This window comes from Motacilla alba, chromosome 1A (assembly GCF_015832195.1).
Source record: "Motacilla alba alba isolate MOTALB_02 chromosome 1A, Motacilla_alba_V1.0_pri, whole genome shotgun sequence".
NCBI lineage: Eukaryota > Metazoa > Chordata > Aves > Passeriformes > Motacillidae > Motacilla > Motacilla alba.
In genome coordinates, this window is record NC_052031.1 from 70,902,805 (window position 1) to 70,923,005 (window position 20,201).

Here is a 20,201-nt window from a genome sequence, read left to right on the forward strand (position 1 = left end):
AGCAGCAGCATCCAGCCAAGAAGCTGTTGCTGGATATGTCCAGTTTGTGTCACGTAAACTAAAAAGTGATTTGGCTTCTTTGCATGCCAGATCCCATCCCAGGTATTCCCAGGGTGTTCCTCCCCACAGCCACAGGTTGAATCAACTTTTGGTACCATGGTTTGCTTGGATGAGAAAGGTCTGCAGGGAAGAGTCAGCTGCTAGAACTTCCCTTGAGACAGAAAGGTTACAAAACCTGTGAAACACTGTTCACCACAGATGAAATTACAGAAAAAGGAAGCAAACTTCAGCTGCCAGTAACTTATCCAAAATTGTAAATGTCAATTTAATAGGTTTGTATCACAAATAGTTTGTAGCACATGTGTTAATTTATTAGATTTGTATCAAAATAGTTTGCAAACACATTAATTTAATAGGTTTGTATCACAAATAGTTTGTATCATACATGTTAATTTAATAGGTTTGTATCACAAATAGTTTGTATCACACATATTAATTTAATAGGCTTGTATCACCAATAGTTTGTAGCACACGTGTTAATTTAATAGATTTGTATCACAAATAATTTGTAGAACAAGTGTTAATTTAATGGGTTTCTATCACAAACACAAAGCCAGCATCCTGTCACAATCAGACATGATCTCAACCAAATTACAGGGTGAGGATGCAGCTTTGGTCATCACTCCTCCCTTCTGTCCACTAATTAAAATCAGCTTGTCAGGTAACATATTTTCCTGCCAAATGAGTGATTTTCTCTCAAGGAAAAAACCCAAAACAACACGATCATAGCTTGGGCAATTTACATAATCAGAAGTGTTTATCACGTGCACCAAGAATACATTTCAATTCTTTTAAGCTGGAAGCAGCAGGGAGACAATGAAGTTTATACCAGCCACTGGATTTTTTAGGATACAGATAAGACTGTAAAAGAATGAGAGACTTGGCAATTAAGTAGCTGATGGAATTAAAATGCAGAGAAAATAGTGAAAACAAACAGAAAACCCACATAGCCTGCTCATGCACAGAGATGTGCATTTTACAAAGCAGTGACATTTTTCAGTGAGACTGAAGATTTGTTATGTGTTTGAAAATGATGGCTCAACAGCTGGTCACAGTCAAAAAAAAAAAAAACCAAAACAATGGAACATCAAATATCATTAGAAAACACCTTGAGTATGCTAGATATGCCCTTGTGTGCACAGTTTGTGTATCATTGCCTTTAAAATACCTCCAACTTCATCACATGCCTGGAAAACTTCAGGTGTTCGTTTCTTGGTGTTTGACAGCGCCCACAGCCAGGCAACAACACCCAGCCTTCCACTTAGGAGGCTCAAGGATCAAAATTCAGCTCTTGGGCACTCTTTACTGGGTTGAAACCTCAGTGGCAGAGTGGTTGGTGGTGAAAGCCAGCTGCTGGGCTCTCAGGTACTCAGAAAATAAACCCACCATCCATTTTTATAATTTAATATTGGGCTTCATCAGCTCAGACATTCATCTGCTGTTGCTTCATAAAGCTTACACCACTGTTACTCCTCCTGCCATTACTCCCATTTGTGGCTTGTGCTGCCCACAGTGCTGACCCAGGTCTTGGTGCTTGAAATGTCAGAGCGGGACCAGAGCAAACATTGAAAGCCCTCTGAGTGCCTTCTGTACCCCAAACCTCTGTTCCAATGGGGGTCACAACAGTGTCAGCCTGGGGTTCACCCTTGCAATGTCCAGTGTCACCTGTTTAAGCAATAAACATCAACAGGGCCACTCATTTTTAAGCCTGTGTTTAAATGTTTTGCTGAATCGAGGTCAGCATGCTAAAACTTGAAGGAATCCAGCCCAAAGCTTGGATTTGCATTTGAAGGACTGGCTCTCAGAGCAATTTTTAACCTCCCAACCCAACCCTAGGGATGCCTGTGGCACCAGGATTCCTGAGGATCACCCTGGCACAACCAGCACTCTCTGTTTCCTGGCTTTGCTCTGGACAAGCAGTGCTCCCACCACAGGTTTCTGCCCAGAAGCTTCTCCGAGGAGGCATGCCCCACCCAGCACTGCCCACCTGGACACACAACCTGGGGCCTTTTCCCTGCCACATGCTCAGGCAGGTGAGGCAGAACAATTAAACACAATGTTCATACAGCCACCTGAAATGCTGAACTTAAGACTTTCCTGCAGAAATGCTAATTCTAAAACTTGGGAATGTTCCTATCTGCTTCCTTGCACTCCAAACCACAGGGAGTTATCCAGGTCTGGCCCTCTGGCAGTGCTCCATGTAAGTGGCACAGATTTGCCTACCTGACAAAGCCCTTTTGTTTCTCACAGCTGCGACATTCTCCTGCTCTGTAACTTTTCCCGTTTCCCAGGTTACCCTGGCACCAAGCTGTGACTGAATGTCTGCAAAGGGTTTTTAGCTCCAGCTTTGGAGGAATGTGACCACAGGCAAGAACGATGGCTCCCAGTGAGTGCCCCACGGAAAGAACAATGCTCAAAATCAGCTTCAAACGCCCACAAAGCCTCTGGGATATCTGTGATTTAACAGGGGGCTGCATTCTCTGCTCTGCTCCTGTTTGGCATCATGTTCTGTATTTCTTCCATTCCCCCTCCTCATGTTCAGCTCCATCATCCAATGCAAAGGGAGACAGGGGCTAGGGCAGATCTTGTCAAAAGAATCAGCTTTAAGGATCACTTGTACTTGAAGAAACTAAATTTCAAAAGAATCAGCTTTAAGGATCACTTGTACTTGAAGAAACTAAATTTCAAAAGAATCAGCTTTAAGGATCACTTGTATTTGAAGAAACTTTAAATTTCAAAAGAATCAGCTTTAAGGATCGCTTGTATTTGAAGAAACTTTAAATTTCAAAAGAATCAGCTTTAAGGATCGCTTGTATTTGAAGAAACTTTAAATTTCAAAAGAATCAGCTTTAAGGATCGCTTGTATTTGAAGAAACTTTAAATTTCAGAGCTGATTTCCTGCTCTGGGGGAGGAAATGGATCTTTTCTCACTGACCCCACAAGGACAGGAAGCAATTCCAAGCACACACACATATATGATGTCAATAAGACAGCCTTGAAGTATTTCTTACAATCTGAAATAATCAGATTGTAACTAAACTAATGAACTACTGTGGCAAAATACCCTTCCCACTTCTTGGTGACTGCAGAAGGTCCCGGGTGGTTTAAATGTGAGCAGGTCTGTGCCATATAAAATAAACTAGTAGGAAATATTTCCTTGTGCTAGAGCAAACTCCCTACATGCCTTACGCAGTAGGGAATAACAACCAGGACCTGTAATAAAATAAATAAAATAAAATAACCAGGCTTTGGAATAAAAAGCCTCAAGAAGTCATTGCATGGGCACTGGCAGACTGACCCAAGGGTGCTCTGCCCTGGGGCCAAACATGAGGCAGTGCCAAATTAGATGCTAAACATGGATGCATTAAACCACAGAGTCACCTTGTATAACTCATATCAGCAGGGTTTTCTTTAATTTTTGTCACCTGAGACATTTAGGGTTTTATTTCCCAAGACATCCCAGGGCAGCAGGTAACTGAAGTAATGATTCCCGATGACCTTTCCTTGTCAATGCTCTATTCAAATCTTAAAACATCACCACAACACAGCAATTTTTAAAAATGTAATTTTTAAAATTTATTGTTATTACCACAACACCCAGACCATGACATAAACCAGTATATTGCCCACCTGTACTATGCAGAATAACAAATAATCCCTGCCTGAAAGGACTAACAATATCATTAAATAAATTTATGGAAAACTGGGGCCTGAAGAAGCCACAAATGCTGTCTACAGTCAGTGACACTCTGACAGAAACCATGTGAGAATTCCTAGATGAAATCTGGCACCATCACTTGGAGCCAAATGCAAAATTCTCTCTATTTTCAGTGAAGCAGGACTGAACACATACGTTCCTGCTTCAGAGCCCTTTGCTCAGACAACTCAAACCTGGCATTTCCTACGTTTTCTTACTTCTAAGTCCTTGTTCTTTTGCACCAAACTTATTTTTCCCATGCCTTGTGTTTATAAACTGATACTTTTATAGTGTAAGTAGGATACAACTATGTGTAATTCTATTCATCTCTGGCCAAGTGTTCCTTACTTAAAGTAAAAAATTTTTCACAAGGATATATCCAATATTTACACTGCAATGGTTTTTTTCCCCCAACATGTCCTTCTGTGAAATGCTATTTCACTGCTTCTTGTCCTTTATCCTGCATTTCTATTGGTTCATTTGATAAGACTGGCTTTTCAGATTTCAGCTTCTTCTTTAAAATGAGGAGAACGAGTGTGCTGGGGATGTAGGACACGCCACGTAACACTGCTGGCAGGCCAAGATAGAGCCACCTGAAAGAAATAACGAGTTTTATTAAATACATGCATTTGTAAAAAAAAGGCCAAAACTATTCAGCAAACATTGTTTTGTGAAGGTTACGCAGCCACTCTTGTGCCCTGATGCTTTTGGGTCTCACAGAAGGTGAGAATGTGAGAATAGGGAATATGAAAAGGGAAAATGACCTTTTACATCTCCCAGTTTCAGGCAAATGATTTAGCAAGTGAAGTCAGGCACCTGGCACTCCTATGGCTTTATCCCTAGGGAAAACAGAGAGTCCTGAAAGGGCTCAGATTACTGGGTTAAAATTTCTTCCAAAGAAGAAATTCCAGAGAATATTCTTCCAAAGCAGCCTCAGCACAGCATTACAAGGAATTAGTATGAGGCCACAAGTTCAACAAGATTTTTCTTTAAAAATCGCCCATCAGTCCTTGAAGGACTACAAAAACATGAAGTGAGTATTCCATTGCCAACCTAAGTAACTGTATCTTCTCCATAACATTCTTCTTTTTTTAAATTCAAGTCCTCTTTCAACCATTTCCTGTTCAAAGACACTGCAGTCACCCATTGAACTTTTCCCCACATAAGCTAACTGCTTTTCAGTATTTTTATCATAATTCAGAGTTTTTTTCAGAGCCTGTTCTCATGAAAGGTTATTAGTGAATATTGTGGCACCAGAACATTTCTGTTCAAAGGTTTTTCCACTGTCTGTGTCAAAGGCTGCACTTTGCAAATAAAGCCAATGCCAAAGAAAATGGTCTCACATCTCTAACACAGGAGCAGTTTGTCTGCTAGGGAGACACAAAGTGCATAAAATTACATCCCTCTGCATGCAATAACAGAGTAAGAAGGAGAAATTAAAAATAAAGTAGGGAACATACCTGTATGTGACAATGTCATACATCCTACACGCTCCTTCTCCACCACAAGTCACAGTGCCCCACTTCAAGCAAGTGGTGTCTATCAGAGCCCCAAAATAAATGGGAGATGGAATTCCAGCTAAAAAAGAACATGGGCAAAGTTTTTGTGAAGGGCAATTTCCTTCTGGTTATCAGCTCCACCCCAGAGCCTGTGCTGTTTGCCACCTGCTCCCTCTGTCCTGTCCTCTTGCAGCAGGAGCCTCAATCTTTATTTTCCTTGTGCTCCCTCTTCTTCCTACCCTCAGCCAAAGGTTTCCTTCCCTGCTGCCTGTTAAAGAACACCCACATGCAGCAGCAGGGACAGTGTTTCCTGCTCACAACTCAAGGTTTTCTCTCATCAGTGAGGGCAATGTAAACATAATAACTCCAATAAACTGTAGGAGTGAAGGAATGCCAAATGGCTTTCCAGTGAGCAGCAGATGTCCTGTGTCCTGGTTTCTGCAAAATGCACTTAATACAGGTCATTTTCTTCTGATGTTTGGATTTAATATCAGAAATTATTTAATATCAGAATAATTTCCATAACACACCAATGTTTTAGTTGCTGCTAAGGAGTGCTCTGTGTCTCAGCTCTGTTTGTGAGGAGCTGCCCAGGAAACCAGGGGGGAGCTTGGCCAGGACAGGTGGCCCAAAGTGGCCAAAGGGAAATTCCACAACCTGCAGTGTCCTGCTTAGTACACAGACAGGAGAGAAGTGGCAGGGAGGGACTGACTGCTGCTTGGCAGTGGGATGGGTATTGGTCAACAGCTCACAGTCAATTTTATTCTGCATCACTTTTCTTTTCTTTTGTTTTATTCCTCTCTCTATTTTTCCTACTATTATTATATTTTACTTTATTTCATTCCTAAACTATTATTTTCTTAACCAGTGTGTTCTACCTAACTCTCCTCCCTGTTCCATGTGGGAGGAGAATAAGTGGATGGATGGTACTTAGATCCTGACTGGGGTTAAACCAAGACACCAGCCTATTACTCAGTATAAAAAATGCAAGCATTTCTGCTTTGCCATGCTCTGAGAGCTGTGAAAAAAAAACCCTAAATGCTTCCTGATCAAAGGCACTGCACAGAAGCAATGACCCCTGAGCCATGCCCACAGCCCTGCTGGGATCCTTCTCCAGCTCTAGGTCAGCCCTCACTGCTCTTCTGAAGTGTGTGAGATATTTTCTTACCAAATACTCTTGAAGCCAGCCCATGGATGCCCACTCCAAATGACTTCTCCTCAGGCTTTAGAGACCTGCATGATAATTGCATTCACAGAGGTGACATTAATAACAGATATTTAACCTTTTTATTAAATCAAGTTCTTCTTCATCACATTGGGCCCAAACCATTCTACTAATGAGCTCATTGTGCTCATTAGGTGATGTTTGCTGGGAAGTTCCTTATCTAGGACTGCCAAATCACAAAAGGAAAAGCTGCTGTCAGGGTCAACACTAAGTACAGGGTAGTTGTGCCTTAATCAACATCGTAAATTATTATTTGATTGAAATGATTGATAAAGTCACAGATATCACACACCACTCAACAGCCCAGTTCCCTGACTCAGGGCTCCTGCATTCATTCAGGATAAACCTGAAGCTTTATCTGAAGAAGCTACATCAGATTACAAAGGTGACATGACACTAAACCTTAACAGCACAGAAATGACATCAGATTTTTCTGCTCTTCCTCCTTCCATATGCAAACTAAACACCTTTTATTCCCTGGAGAACTAAAACCTCAGAATAAAAAGTCTGGTAGATGTCAATAAGACAAGGAAATTTTACTCTACCTTATTAAGACCATGTATCCAGGCATGGCTGCTAAGGAAAAAATGAAGCTGCAGACTAATGTCAAGATTAAAAAGTAATGGAGCATCTTGTCACAGCTTTCGTGTCCATCACACTGGCCCAGAGTTGCAGAGATGTTTTGAGATGAAAACCCTGAGGCTGCAACACAGGTGCAGTTTTCAAATACCTATCAAAAGAGTGTTTTAATCACACAGATTGTCCAAACTCACACCCCGAATGGCAAACCCACACTGTTGGCACACATCTGGCTGTCTCCTGCTCTCCAGCCTGTTACTCATGAGCAGCACTGTGGCCTCTCCCCTAGGCTGCCAGGCACAGGTCCAGCCACCCCTATGCTTGGGGATAAGAGTTCCATAATGCCTGGTTACCCGTTTAAATCTACAGGGGAAAGGAGATTATTAAGTCCATCTATAGACTTTCATTTTTGGCTAAAAGGTTCTTGGGCACTCAGGTTTCCAGTTGGTAACACCTTTAAAATAATTTCTCACTCCATATTAAACATTTAAGATTCCTTAGTTCTTAGTAGAGAAGAATTCCTCCTCATTATATTTTTTAATTTAAGCTTAAACTGATTTCCATATGCAGTTTGAAATTTCTGGTGCTTCTCAGTGAATTTGTTCAGATCCTTCACCTTGTATATATTCAATTAAAAGTACATGCATGGATTTTCCCAACCCTATATTGGTATGAATATTTGCCACCTACTATATTTCACAGTTTCAGTGCAATAAAATGTATGCTTTACCAAACTCCTTCCAGTTCCTCTTGAGGATTTACAGCCAGCAAGACAAGGTGACACGTAAGTGATCCCATTGCTCCCACAGACCGGGTCCCATATTTTAAGTGGGCAATCACAACCCATGTTGCAGCCAGCCAGTAGAGTGTTTTCTGCATATGAAACTTGCTCTATTCTGAAACACATTCAGAAGATGAATAAATATTTCAGGGATGAGGTACCCACAGCAGCCCTCTGCAGTGCCTAAGGTTCTGTTCTAGCTCCAGGGTTGAATCAGGACCCAATCCTACATGCTCCTACCCTGAAGTCATGCCTTTCTGTCTTTCTATAGGACATTAAATTGTATTATATCACATTAATATCATAAATTAGGTATGACTACCCCGCAGCTTTTTTCTCATCTATGGCATGTCTGTTCCTGATTGTCCATAAATGCTGCATCTATACCTCCATGTCCATTTTACAGACAAGCTGGTCTAGTGGAAGGTGTCCCTGCCATGGGGCAGGCAGGTTGGAAATAAAGGCTATTTAAGATCCCTTCCAACCCAAACCATTCCATGATTCCCAATGATCAATGGCAGGCTTCAAATCAGGAAGCTGCAGATAAAATACCCTCTGATAACTTGATAGCAATCAAATTTGAGTAAACCAGTGTAAGATCAAGAAGGGAAGTTTTTCCTCTCTTTTTCTGAACTTGCACTCACATATGCCTGATTTGAGCAACAATTTTTTATTTTCACTGCAGTTACATTACTTCACTAATTGTATCAATAAAAGAATTAATACAGACATGCAATTGCATGAGTCTTGACATGGATATCTTTTTTAACACATTTTTGTTGTTTGAAACAGGGATGACAGACCTACTGTCTAAAGCAAGCAAAAAGCCTTGGGAATTTAGAACAGGGAACTGAAATGGAGTGATTCTTGACTAGAAAAATCATCCTGGTGTCTTAAGACTGAAGTCCTCCTGAGTCCCAAAGAACATACCCTTGATAGGAAACTGTTAGCCCAGCAACTGGTGAGGTATCACAGACAGTCCAATAGGCAGCAAAGTAGAGAAGGTACTCCAGTAAAGATACCCAAAATGCTATGTTCGCAGCCTGATAGATATTTATCTTGAATTTCTTCATGAACAAGCCGCCAGAAAAATACCCAACGCATAGAACTGGCAAGTTGTAAACACCTATTTGAACAAGTGAAACTTCCATGTTAAAATAGAGGAGACCATCAAAGCTACTCTACTACAGGGCAGCTAGAGAAGAGGCTACTGCAGCTGCTGTGAGGGAAGCTTGTGTTTGGCAAAGAGTGCCTGGGGCTGAATAATTTAGCTACAATCAGAAATGGGTCTCTGCTAATTTCCTTTCCCAGCCAAAACCTCTGCCAAAGTCAACAGCAGGTGAGAACTGCTCGGGGAGGGAGCTGCAGGGCAGGGCTAAAATTGTTAATGGGATAATGGCAATCTAGAGTTGCACTCTAGGTCCAACTCAAAAAAAAAAAAAAAAGAGGAAAAAAAAGATATTGTTTCAATCCAGCCTCTCCAGCTGACTGAGAAACTCAACAGAAAGATCTGTGCACATCTTAATTAAGTGCACATCTTAATTAAGATACATCTTAATGCACTCTAAGGATGACAGAAAGGAGGAACAGGCTTTCAGTATTGAGATGAGATTACTGAATGTGCTCTCACACTTCTTTGATGATTGATGCTTAAAAGAAGCAAAATCTGACAGAAAGAAACAATGGAAGTGGTTTTACACAAACACCACATGGCTTAGGTTCATGTCAGCTGAATTTTCTGAGCCAATTCAAAAGATGGGAATTAGATTACAAAATTGAGAGCAAAAAATTAGGTGTTTAGCAGAAAATGCATTGACATTTAGAAATGCTTTGGAGTGTGATATCCCTCACGTGTAGAAGCATTTAACCTTAGTATGTACATGTAAATACACATGAACATATATATATATGTGAAAACACAGGTAATTTGAATAGACACATCACTAATTGATAGGACAAAGCGAAATGCAAACATTACCAATCAAAAAGATGGCATCTGATGCAGATTTCCCAAACTGCTGCTCCAGATACTTGGGCATGAAGGATATCATGCCGTCGAAGGCGCTGAACTGCAGCACAGTTATGCATATAAATAACATGTACACAGGGTTGTGCAACAGAGCCTTGAGGAAGGGGATGAAATCTGCAAGGAAATAATGCCTTGAGTTACTGTGATGCTTTATGAAAACAACGTGGCTGTGGGGGAAAGGGGGGAACAGAAATGGTCCTGAACTGGATCAGGATAAACCTTGTGCTTTGCCAGACACCACAGGCCAAAGGCTCCTTGCTTAGCCCAGGGTCTCCCCTACCCAAAGATACCCTCACACACACACATGCACACCAGTGCAGCTGTTCCTTATCAGACAATCATAAATCACAGCAGCAGCAGCAGCAGCAGATACTGCCCCATCTTCCCCCCCTTTTCCCTCATCCCATGCCCCCAGAGCTTCCAGCAAAAGCTGGCATCCAGAGGGGTGAAAATGCACTCTGGAGCTGTGACAAGCTGCCCCAGAGTCCTGGACTCTGATTTTGGGGTTTGCTGCTGGGGCAGAAGAGGCCTGAAGAGAGCTGTGAGCACAGTTATTCCCACCGTCCTCCCAAAATCTGTCTCAGGCTGTTTTAAGCATCTGAGAAACTGATTTACACAGGTGTTTCCTCTGGGTAGTGCCCTTTAGGTCAGGATTTGAACCATAAGAAAAGCCCCACGATTCCCCTTTGTCCAATGTTCTCTGTTAATCAATGTGCTGAGCTGTTGTCAAGAAACTCTGCAGATAAATTTAAGCATCCACAAAACAATGACTGGGCCTCACTGAAAGTGGGCACCACTGGGGATGGGTGCAGGTCTTCCAGAGGTAAGCAAGTGCCTTATTAGAAGTAGATCCGTATGCAAATCTCTCAAAAATTAGTCAAATATTAGAAACTCCAGAAATAAGCTGCATTATTCACAGATGCAGTGACATTTTTAATCAGAGCTTCTTAAGGAAATTTTATTGTTATTAAATTAATTTTATTTTAGGTTATTTTTAACTATAAAAACATTTTTTATAGTTTCAACTTGAAAACCCTTAAAAAGTTGTCTGAATATGTCCTGGCCAATAGGCTGTGAGTGGTTGAACAGGGGTTGGACCGGGTGACCTCCACAAGTCCCTTGCAACCACAACTGTCCTGTGGAATGAAAAGCTGCTAAATTCAGGATATCCAGGGACAGTGAACATTCCTACAACACAGGCAGGGAATGACCATGAAATCATCAGCTCTGAAGGGACCCTGGAGCACTAGGGAGCCACACCTGAGCTGGGAGAACTGTATTTTATTGATGGATTCATTCAGGGCTGGGTGACAGCAGAAAGAGATGCTCTGGTCATCAAAATGAAGCTGCAATATCAGCCAGGACCTAAGGACTCCCTCTGGGTGAGGTGAATCTGCAGGACCCAGCTGGAGAAGCACAGAGAGGGAGCTGCCACTTGGAATTTACTTTCTGAAAATTTCTGAGGTCCTGTCAGAGGGCCCTGAGCTGGACAGGCTGCTCTGAGGATCATAGTCTTTGACACAGTTTATTCACTTACATGTCCAAATGTTGGAAGGATTTTTCCTTTAAATAAGGAAGGAAAAAAATATCCTCCTACAGATACAGAGATTTGAAAGAGCACGGATGCAAAAGCTGCCAGTGGTAACATGGATAAATGTGAATCAAATACATCTTTGTTCAACACTAATTAAGTGTTTATGAGACACTTAAGTGTTTATCAATTCCCTTTTAGGGCTTTCAGCTGGACTCAAGAAATGCACAAGATTTATGTTGGGTTTCTGCTTTTCTGCACAGTGGATGTGGGGTACAAGCAACCAATATCTGCCCCTCATCCCCAGCTCACTGGGGTGTAATATTCCTACCCAGATTTCAGAGCTTCAGCCCTCTCTTGGGAAGAAAAGATCTACGCCTGGATCGCAGGAGGGGAAAGGGAAGGATCCAGATCCCAGATCGTGGAAATCAGCTTTCTCCCTCTGCAAGGAGCCATTTGACATTCCTGCACAAATCCCTTGAACTGCAGAGACATCAAAACACAGCAGGCACTGCATATCTTGGACCCACCTTTAACCACACAAGTACACAGAGCGCACGCCTTGGGACTAAAGTCAGAGGGAAATGAAATGCAATATAACTTGCCTTTAGCAATTGCATACATGGTCTGTCTGGTTTCATTTCTGTCATTTTCTTGCAGTGGTGTTGCACTTTTTTCAGTTGTCTCCTCAGGTTCGTTGGTTTCACCTTCCTTTATGAGGGACTTGGGCAAAAACCAGAACGGGATTGCCACGAGGAGATTCAGCAGGGCACAGATCAAAATGCCCAGCCACCATGCTCCAACCCAGCGGGCATCAGTGGCTGCTATGGTTATCTCATCTGCAATAAAACACAAAAACAGACCTCTTGATCACTTCAGAAATTCTTTGCTGTCATTTTGTGCTTTCCCAGTCATCCCTGACATAAAAGCATTGTAATGATTCTTGAAATGAGGCTCACGAAGGAGCACATTCTCCAGTTTTCTTTTCTAATGTTGCTAATTTTCTGGCAAACTTCAGTGGCTTGTATTAAGTTAATTCTAGTCCTTTCCTCTGTTAAGCCAGGTTACACAATTTTTCATCAAATAATTTACAAGCAGATTGATTTGTGTGCCTATGAACTGAATGTTATACACAGATATTCTATTCTAAAATAAACACCAATGAACTCAGGTGAGATTAACTCATATTAGCAAGGAAACATCTTTTAGCTCTGAAAAATACACCAACTGCAGACTTAAAAATGAGGTTTATATGTTCACCCATTACCTGCACCCACTGATCCAATGTCAACAAAGAGCTCTGCACAGAATGAAGCCAACAGCAAACCAAGGAAGGGGCCGATTACAGTTGCTGTATGTAGACATGCTGGGGTAGGAAAGAGAGAAAACGTTCTAAATTAGAACCCAGACACAATTACCTTCTTGGAATTGTTACATATGGTTAGGACAGCTCTACTTGCACCTAAAAATGGCCCCATTCCAACAAGTTTCTCTCTGGTTAAATTACAAGTTCTAAAATATTATTATTTTGATAAGGCAATAATTAATGTTTTCTGCATTCCTTTATTGGGCTGCAGGGCATCACAATAGTCCTTTCTTTTGTTTGTGTGTGTGTGTGTGTTTGGAGAAGGGGAATTACCACAGCAGGGTGGATTTACCCAGGTAGAAAGGTGAATTCTCTGCTTTGGCAAAATCCTCCAAGTAGGAAATGCCTAAAGGCATGACAGGAGTTTCACCCATCCCTCTCACAATGTTTCCAACCATCACAAAAATCCACAGCAGGGACCCAGGCTCTTTTTCACATTCTGTGGATGAAACAAAAAGTCAGAATGAATGTTTTAGACCCAACTATTAATGAAAATCTAAAGACAAAGCACTGACCATTAGCTCAAGCTTTGGTGGGTAAGTGTATCCTGTAAAAAGAAAAGATTAATAACGGGTCACAATGCTTTTTTACTTCCTTTCTCTCCTTGAACTGGGATTTCTTCATCCCACGGTCTGCTTTGGGTTCCACTGCTCTCTCCCACTTTGCCATGCTGAGATTTCTCAGGGCAAACCCATTAACCCACAAAAACCAGCTTTGCCAGCAGCAGCTGCTGCCTCTCTGGGCGGCTGACCACAGAAACCCAGACCTCCTGTTTTAGTGTCAAACTGCTGCCACCAAACACAGGTGAAGCCATCCACGTGCAGATGTGGCCACATTCAGTCCACTTTTAACTTCACAGGAAATGGACTCAGATATCTGAGTATCACAGCCTTGCTTGTCCATAAACCAATAAAGAAACAATCTTCTTGCAGAACTGTATTCAAAGACAGGAGGATCTATGTGCATATGGAGTGGATGTACAGCATTTAGATGAAAATTATCTAATAAACAATCACCTTACCCAAGTATATTCATAGGCATGAGGGTCCATGTGATCTATGTGCCTGTACATCATTTAGATGAAAATCATTTAATAAACAATCACCTTACCCAAGTATATTCACAGGCATGAAGATCATCTATGTGCATATTGAGTGGATTTACATAATTTAGATGAAAATTATTTAATAAACAATCGCCCAACCCAAGCAAGTTCACAGGCATGAGGATCTATGGGATCTATGTGCATATCGAGTGGTTGTACATTATTTAGATGAAAATTATTCACCTTTCTATACTTTTATTTTTGCATTTATAAACTGGGAAAAATTTCAGAAAGTATCTGAAACCTTCAAGTGAAAGGTTACTGCCAAGTGCTGTTAGATGTGCAGATTTCATTTCCTTTTGTGAAGATGCAAAAATTAACATCTTAACTGGCATGCAGCCTTGGAAAGCGTGGCAGCTGCATCCATCACTGACTGGAGACCCAGGAAACCCCAGCACAAGGCTTTGGTTTGAAGCCCCACATCCAGGTATTACAGCAGTGGCATTCAGCTCTCTGTGGGGTTCTTGCTCCCTTGCCCAGCTATCCAGGGAGTCTGGAGGGATGGTTCAGGCTGAACGCTTCCCTTTGAGGGAACTAAAGCCCAGGAGATCAATCCCACCCCCCCACCTCAGCATGAGAATTTTGTGTGTGCTCATTAAATGGTTTGCTCCGAGCCCTCTGACTTCCCAGCAGTTCCTTTACCTGCACATTGCTAGTGCACACACATGTTTCAGTCTCACTGATAAGTTTTAGTTTTTTCCCTTCCCTTTTCTCTAAAGGGAAGTGAGATCTATATTTTAGTTCTGGCTCTATTTCTCATTCTTTTATTTCCCACACGGTGCAACAAAAAAAAAACCATCCTTATGCCTCTTACCCTTTGCTGAAATATGCTTCCCACCTCCTCATGGTGTCGTAGAATTTCAAGTTAAAAAGAGAAATATTTGTGAGAACAGCCTGGTGTTCTACTGTCCCAAAGCGGAGTGCCAGGGATGTTAATTGAACTGCCTGGATAATGTGAAAGCTGCATGAAAGGAATGTTTCAGCTCTGGAGTCGCAGAGGCCAGGAAATTTCCTGACCTCTGGTTTCCAGGCCTTCAAAAAGCACGGGTCAAATGCAGAACCCTGAAGTGACTGCTAATGAAAACAAAAATCCATTTATTTAGAGACTATAGACACAGGAAAAAACATTAACAGCCATAGGAAAAGTCATACCTGTTGATGGTTCCTCTGTAGGCAAGGAGGACAAGTTCTGATGGACAAGGCACAGAGGCATCACTGAGACATTTTCCCGCTGTGAAATGCTGCTTTCAATGTGATACCTGTTGGAAACCAAGGAAAGAAAGCAGGCACAGGTCAAGAAGATATTCATGAGAACCATCTCATTTGTCTGTGCTGGAGCTGCCTGTAAGAGTGTGCAGCTGTAGGAAGAATGTTTTGACATTAACCATGTCAAAAATTAATTGAACAGAGGGTGCTGCCAAGGCTGCCAGAGCCTTTCCACCCTGGACACAACAAGACTGAAGGATCAAAAAACACCTTGCTGATTGAAGCCTACACAAGCTTACATTATTATTTTTTTTTAAGCCAAGCAAAAAATCCTTTAAAAGGAGTTGAAGGATCATTATGGTCAGTAGAAAATGGTCAGTACTAAATTTACTTTTAGCTCTTCTTTTAGTCAGAACAGGTAGATGACATCTCTGCACTGTGGACATAAGAAATTAATTTGGCAGTGAAAATAGCTTGAGAAACATCTATTTCTTGTCCTCTGGGAGGTCTCTTTCTCTGAATAAATTCCTAGAAGTGTGGAGAAGACAGAGTCACAATTTTCACTCTGAAATTGCATTGCTCAGGTTAAAAAAAATTTACATAACATTTTATAACATTTACATAACTGTCATTTTATTGTGCCAGTTTGTGATGATTGATAATACCCAACTTCATTCTTGCCAACACAGTGACCAGGTGTGATCTCTCATCCAGCTTCCAGACCAAGAGATCTGGAAAAATCACAATTTCTGTTGCCCATCCAAGCAGATGAGAGCTGGCAGTGTAAAGGGACAGCATCACAGCTGTTTCCTGGGAGAGCCCATGCAAGGGGCAGCAAAAGGATGAAGGCAAAGGCAAAGGCAGGTGCCCAGCTGAGGGGTGACTCTCCTCAGGAGGTGGTGGCTGACTTCTGGAGCCATCCCAGGAGCAAAGCCAAAGAAACTGCAGTGATCATACTGACCCCATGCTCAGCAATGCCTCTCCCCACGGGCAGCACCCTCAGGGGAAGGATGAAAGGGTTAATGCCAGTGAGGACCACAGGGGCTGCTGTGAGCTAAGCACAACACTCACCTCCCAAACAGAAAATGAGGAAGTGATATCAAAAGGCATCCAAAGGACAGAACCGTGCAGCCCAAAGCAATTATTCTGGGTCTGTGAAGCTTGGCTCCAAAGTAACTCACGAATGCTATCAGCAGCAAGTTACCTGCGAAGAGAACCTGGGTCAGCGCCCGCAAACCAAGGCATCCCATAACCCTGACAAACTTCAGCCTGCCTTGTGAGCTCAGCTTCTGCTTCTTTTTTTGTCTTTAAAAAGTGTCACTAGACAGGGAGCTGCCCACATGGTGCAGTAATTCCCTGCTCTGCACGGTCTTTTTTTGGAAGAGTTGCATCACACGAAAAGAACATGAGAATAAAAGGCAGGGTGGGAAAGAGATCACAGGGAGAGAGATTTTTGAGGGCATCTTTATAAAGGAGAAATTTCCCACTACTTGGCATGGAGAACAGGCCCAGGGAATGCAGAATAATATAGGAATATTATTAGGATATTTATAGGATACTTTATTTGGTAACGTGTAGGAAAATACAGAAGTGAATATCATCATGGTTTTTGTAGTGGAAATGATAAACACAATAGGACCATCATATTAAAAAAAATAATCATTTAATATTAATTTAATTAATTGCTTAATAATAAAAAATACCACAGGTTTTTATACCAAGTACCATTTAAAAACAAAAATGTACTAAAAGTCTTCATTTTCCTCGCCTCCACTTTCACTTAGAAGCAGTTGATTTTCTCCATTTATTGCTATGCAACTAAGAAAAGAATCAAGCTTCATATTATGAATCAGGCCCTGTAAAAATAGCAATTTAATAATTTCACACCTACTAATTTTATGATCTTTTTGTCAGAAGAACAAAATCATGTCTCTGAGTGACGAGCGTCATGCTCTGAAAGAAAATAATGCCTTTTTAATGTATCATTTCTAAACAGGCTGTGCTGAATCAGTGGCTGGAATGGCACCTAAAGATGTGCATTTAAGTTTATCACTGGACAACAAAACTTACTGTGAGCCAAGGCAAGCGGCACCAGAAGTAGAACTGGAAATTTTCTTTGCAAGGACAGTTGTACAGGTGTGAAACCTTAAAATATTACTGAGTTTAGATAAGGATTCACAGCCCACTCCAATTAAGTTTAATTAAAGGAACTGCAAAATGCTAAATATGACCTTAAATTCAGACAAAGTTTACATTGGGTTGTTTTTGGTTTTGGTTTTTTTTGTGTGTGTGTATTGAATATTTCTGAAGAAAGCATCTCATAAACTGGTTCTATTTTGTTAGTTGCTCTGTCATATCTTATGAGCGTGCAGAAATCAGCTGAACCAGTTTTTAAACCCAAATTTGCCCATTCACGTGGCCCTACCCATTCCCAAGACATTCAACAGTTACACATCAGCTCAAAAGAATGACAGAATTGGCCTCTATTGTCACATGGAGTAACTGAGAGCAGATGAGAGTCACTAACACCTGCTCAGACCACATATTGCATTCTCAAAGCATCAGAAACATCAAAATGAGAGGTTACCAATTTCAAAGCTTCCATTAATGATGCCCACTAAAGAAGCTGGGATATTAAACTGCTTCTCTATCTGTGTGTACATGCTGTTCATGTAAGCACCAGACATCGTTTTCCCGAGGAAGGCAAGTGACAGGGCCAGCAGAAATACCTAGGGAGGGAAGGGAAGAATGCATAAACCATTCAAAATCACATATTTATGGATATTTCGTGGTTATTTCCTCCAGTGAAGGTGTGCTTCCAGTTTAAAAAGTGAGCAGTTCTGTTGCACTGGTGTGCGTGTAAATCCCATCATCCGCTCTTTTCTAGAGTTATGGCTTTGCTAAACAAACAAACAATTAAAAACCCAAACAAAAACACCAAAAAAAAAAAAAAAAAAGAAAAAAAAAGGAAACCAAACAAACTTTGCTCTTCATCTCTCTAATTGACCAAGACTGCCCTCAGGAACCCCAAAGCCCATCTAGCCAGCCAAGGCAGCAGTGCCTGCTGCAAGGATGCCACCTGCAGGACCTTCCCACCCCCTGTTCACCCCCATGACAGATTGCTTGCAGAACTAAAATCCTTTCCTTCACTCCATCCAGGATCTGCTCTCCCATCTCTGCAGAGATCACCAGAACGAGTAATTTCAACCAAAAGGAGTAAATAACATGTCCTTTTTACAAGACAATTAGTAGCGACTGACAGCTAAAAAGTTAAAATTGATGAGTGCAGCAGTGTTCAAATCCTTTTAACTTCAGGCTTCTTTATAAACAGCATTTATGAAATGGAATCAACATTATTTTTAAATACATCCATCTGCTGCAAATGCTGAAAAGAAAAAGAAATGCATTTGGGTTTTTAATTACTATTTTTTAAAAAAAAAGTTATTTTACAAGATTTTGCAGCATTTCTTGACAACTTGAATTACTATTCAAGATCAAGAGCAAGATCAAGAGGCAGTTTTTACTGCCACATCCCAGTCAGTAAAGCCCATTTCACAGCTTTAAGGAAGGGTAAATGCGTTGGGCTGGGGGCATTTCACAGAGTCAGTGGTGGAGCTTCAAAGCAGCAATTATCAATTCCTCCAACAAATCACAGAGTGGAAAGTACAGGGAGAGCAAAAACCAGCACAGCTGCCTACAAACTTTTGTAAGGGCATTAAGGGTAAAAAAGAACAGCTTACCCATTCATTTAATCTAGGCTGTAACTTCTACCAAACACTGTAAATGCAAGTAATTACAGCTGTGTGTTCCTGCAAAATTGCTAAAAAATTGCTGTACCTTCAGCTTGGAAATGCAGCAGAATTTGTCCTCTGCATGTGGCTTCTCAGGGTCCTTCATGGTGCCTTTTTTAGTTGACACTGGTGTCTGTTTCTGAGTCTGTCAGCCATCCCATTACAGTGTTGAAAAAAAGATGAGAGAAAAGAAAAAAAGTTTTTGTCCCATGTTTGCGAAAATACAATATTCCTTCTAAGAGATTTGATATTCTAGCATTTTCCATCAATAACTGCCAACTGGATTGCAACAAAGCTGATGGATTTTATTCTAAATGAAGTACTTTTGTTAGAGTAGAGACATTAATCTCTTGGCATTAAAATTAGAGGAAAACAAAACCAAACCAAAACCGCCAGACCAACTCAAGCTCTAAAGGGACACAAAACAGACTTGATTCTCCTTCCCCTCCCAAGATTTTCAAAAATATTCCTCTTTATTCATCTGCCTACCTTTGCTTGTCTCCACCTCAACCTGATGATTAGAGTGTCTCACAATGCTAAGCTGCCTGCTCTCTTAACATTTTACATTTATTCCAAAGACGTGTTCAAAGAAGGAGCAGTATATTCCAGGGACTTGGATATAGCGACCTGTAAAAGCCCTGACACACCTGAGGGTTTGCACGACGAATCAAACAGGTTTTTATTTTTATTCTACTCATTCCAAGGGCTCCTACAGAGACTCCATTAAATAAAGTTACACAATCCAGCTCCCTGAGGCCTGATGGAGTAAGCTGAAGAAAAGCAGGGCAAGCCAGAGCCCTACCTGATAGGCAGGATGGATACAGGGTAATTTCCTCTTTTTTGGTCTGGGGTACACTTCCCAAGGGATCCTGCAGCACCTGCTCTGCTCTGAGCTTTCCACCTCATGGGTCCAGGGCTGGGGGGCAGCTTGGCCAGCCCAGCCACAGGACTCAGCTGCCTTCCAAATTCTTCACCTCTGCACCCTCCTGGCCAATCTCTCCAAACATTCATTTCTACAACAATGTTAATCCTCTCAAATGTGTTCCCTCACTAACTAGATGCCTAGCAAGCCCACAGGCATTAACTCCTTCTGGAGCTACCTTCTCACTTGCAGGTTTTGAAAGCATAATGCATTGTTACAGCATTCCTGGAAAGACTTTACAATTACCTGTAGCTGCTCAGCACTCAGACAATTATCTGTGGCAGGTACAGAGATTTTATTTCTGCCTTGCTCACAGATACTTCTACAAACTGTGTTCAATCACAGGGCTAAACTGTTCTACTACAGCTATTTTCTTTTCAATTTAAAATAAAATTTATATCCCAGGGAAT

General features: G+C 41.4%; 1 protein-coding gene across 7 annotated transcripts in view; it reads right to left on the minus strand.

Moving 5' to 3' along the window:
• Window positions 1-3,613: 3,613 nt before the first annotated feature.
• Window positions 3,614-20,201, minus strand: part of LOC119708705 (solute carrier organic anion transporter family member 1A2-like) — a 45,018-nt gene continuing 28,430 nt past the window's right edge. For 6 of the 7 annotated variants that reach the window (XM_038155404.1, XM_038155406.1, XM_038155405.1 and 3 more), the window contains 14 exons: window positions 18,916-19,014; window positions 17,666-17,807; window positions 16,150-16,282; window positions 15,025-15,131; window positions 13,060-13,206; window positions 12,669-12,767; window positions 12,007-12,240; window positions 9,820-9,984; window positions 8,772-8,967; window positions 7,791-7,956; window positions 7,027-7,211; window positions 6,425-6,489; window positions 5,218-5,335; window positions 3,614-4,350 (listed from right to left, as the gene is read on the minus strand). In XM_038155404.1, the coding sequence (XP_038011332.1) occupies window positions 4,191-4,350; window positions 5,218-5,335; window positions 6,425-6,489; window positions 7,027-7,211; window positions 7,791-7,956; window positions 8,772-8,967; window positions 9,820-9,984; window positions 12,007-12,240; window positions 12,669-12,767; window positions 13,060-13,206; window positions 15,025-15,131; window positions 16,150-16,282; window positions 17,666-17,807; window positions 18,916-19,014 (2,016 nt within the window). In that variant the 3' untranslated portion in view covers window positions 3,614-4,190. Of the gene's footprint in view, window positions 4,351-5,217; window positions 5,336-6,424; window positions 6,490-7,026; window positions 7,212-7,790; window positions 7,957-8,771; window positions 8,968-9,819; window positions 9,985-12,006; window positions 12,241-12,668; window positions 12,768-13,059; window positions 13,207-15,024; window positions 15,132-16,149; window positions 16,283-17,665; window positions 17,808-18,915; window positions 19,015-19,671; window positions 19,891-20,201 lie in introns of those variants that run through there. The other variant, XM_038155408.1, reaches the window with a different exon arrangement.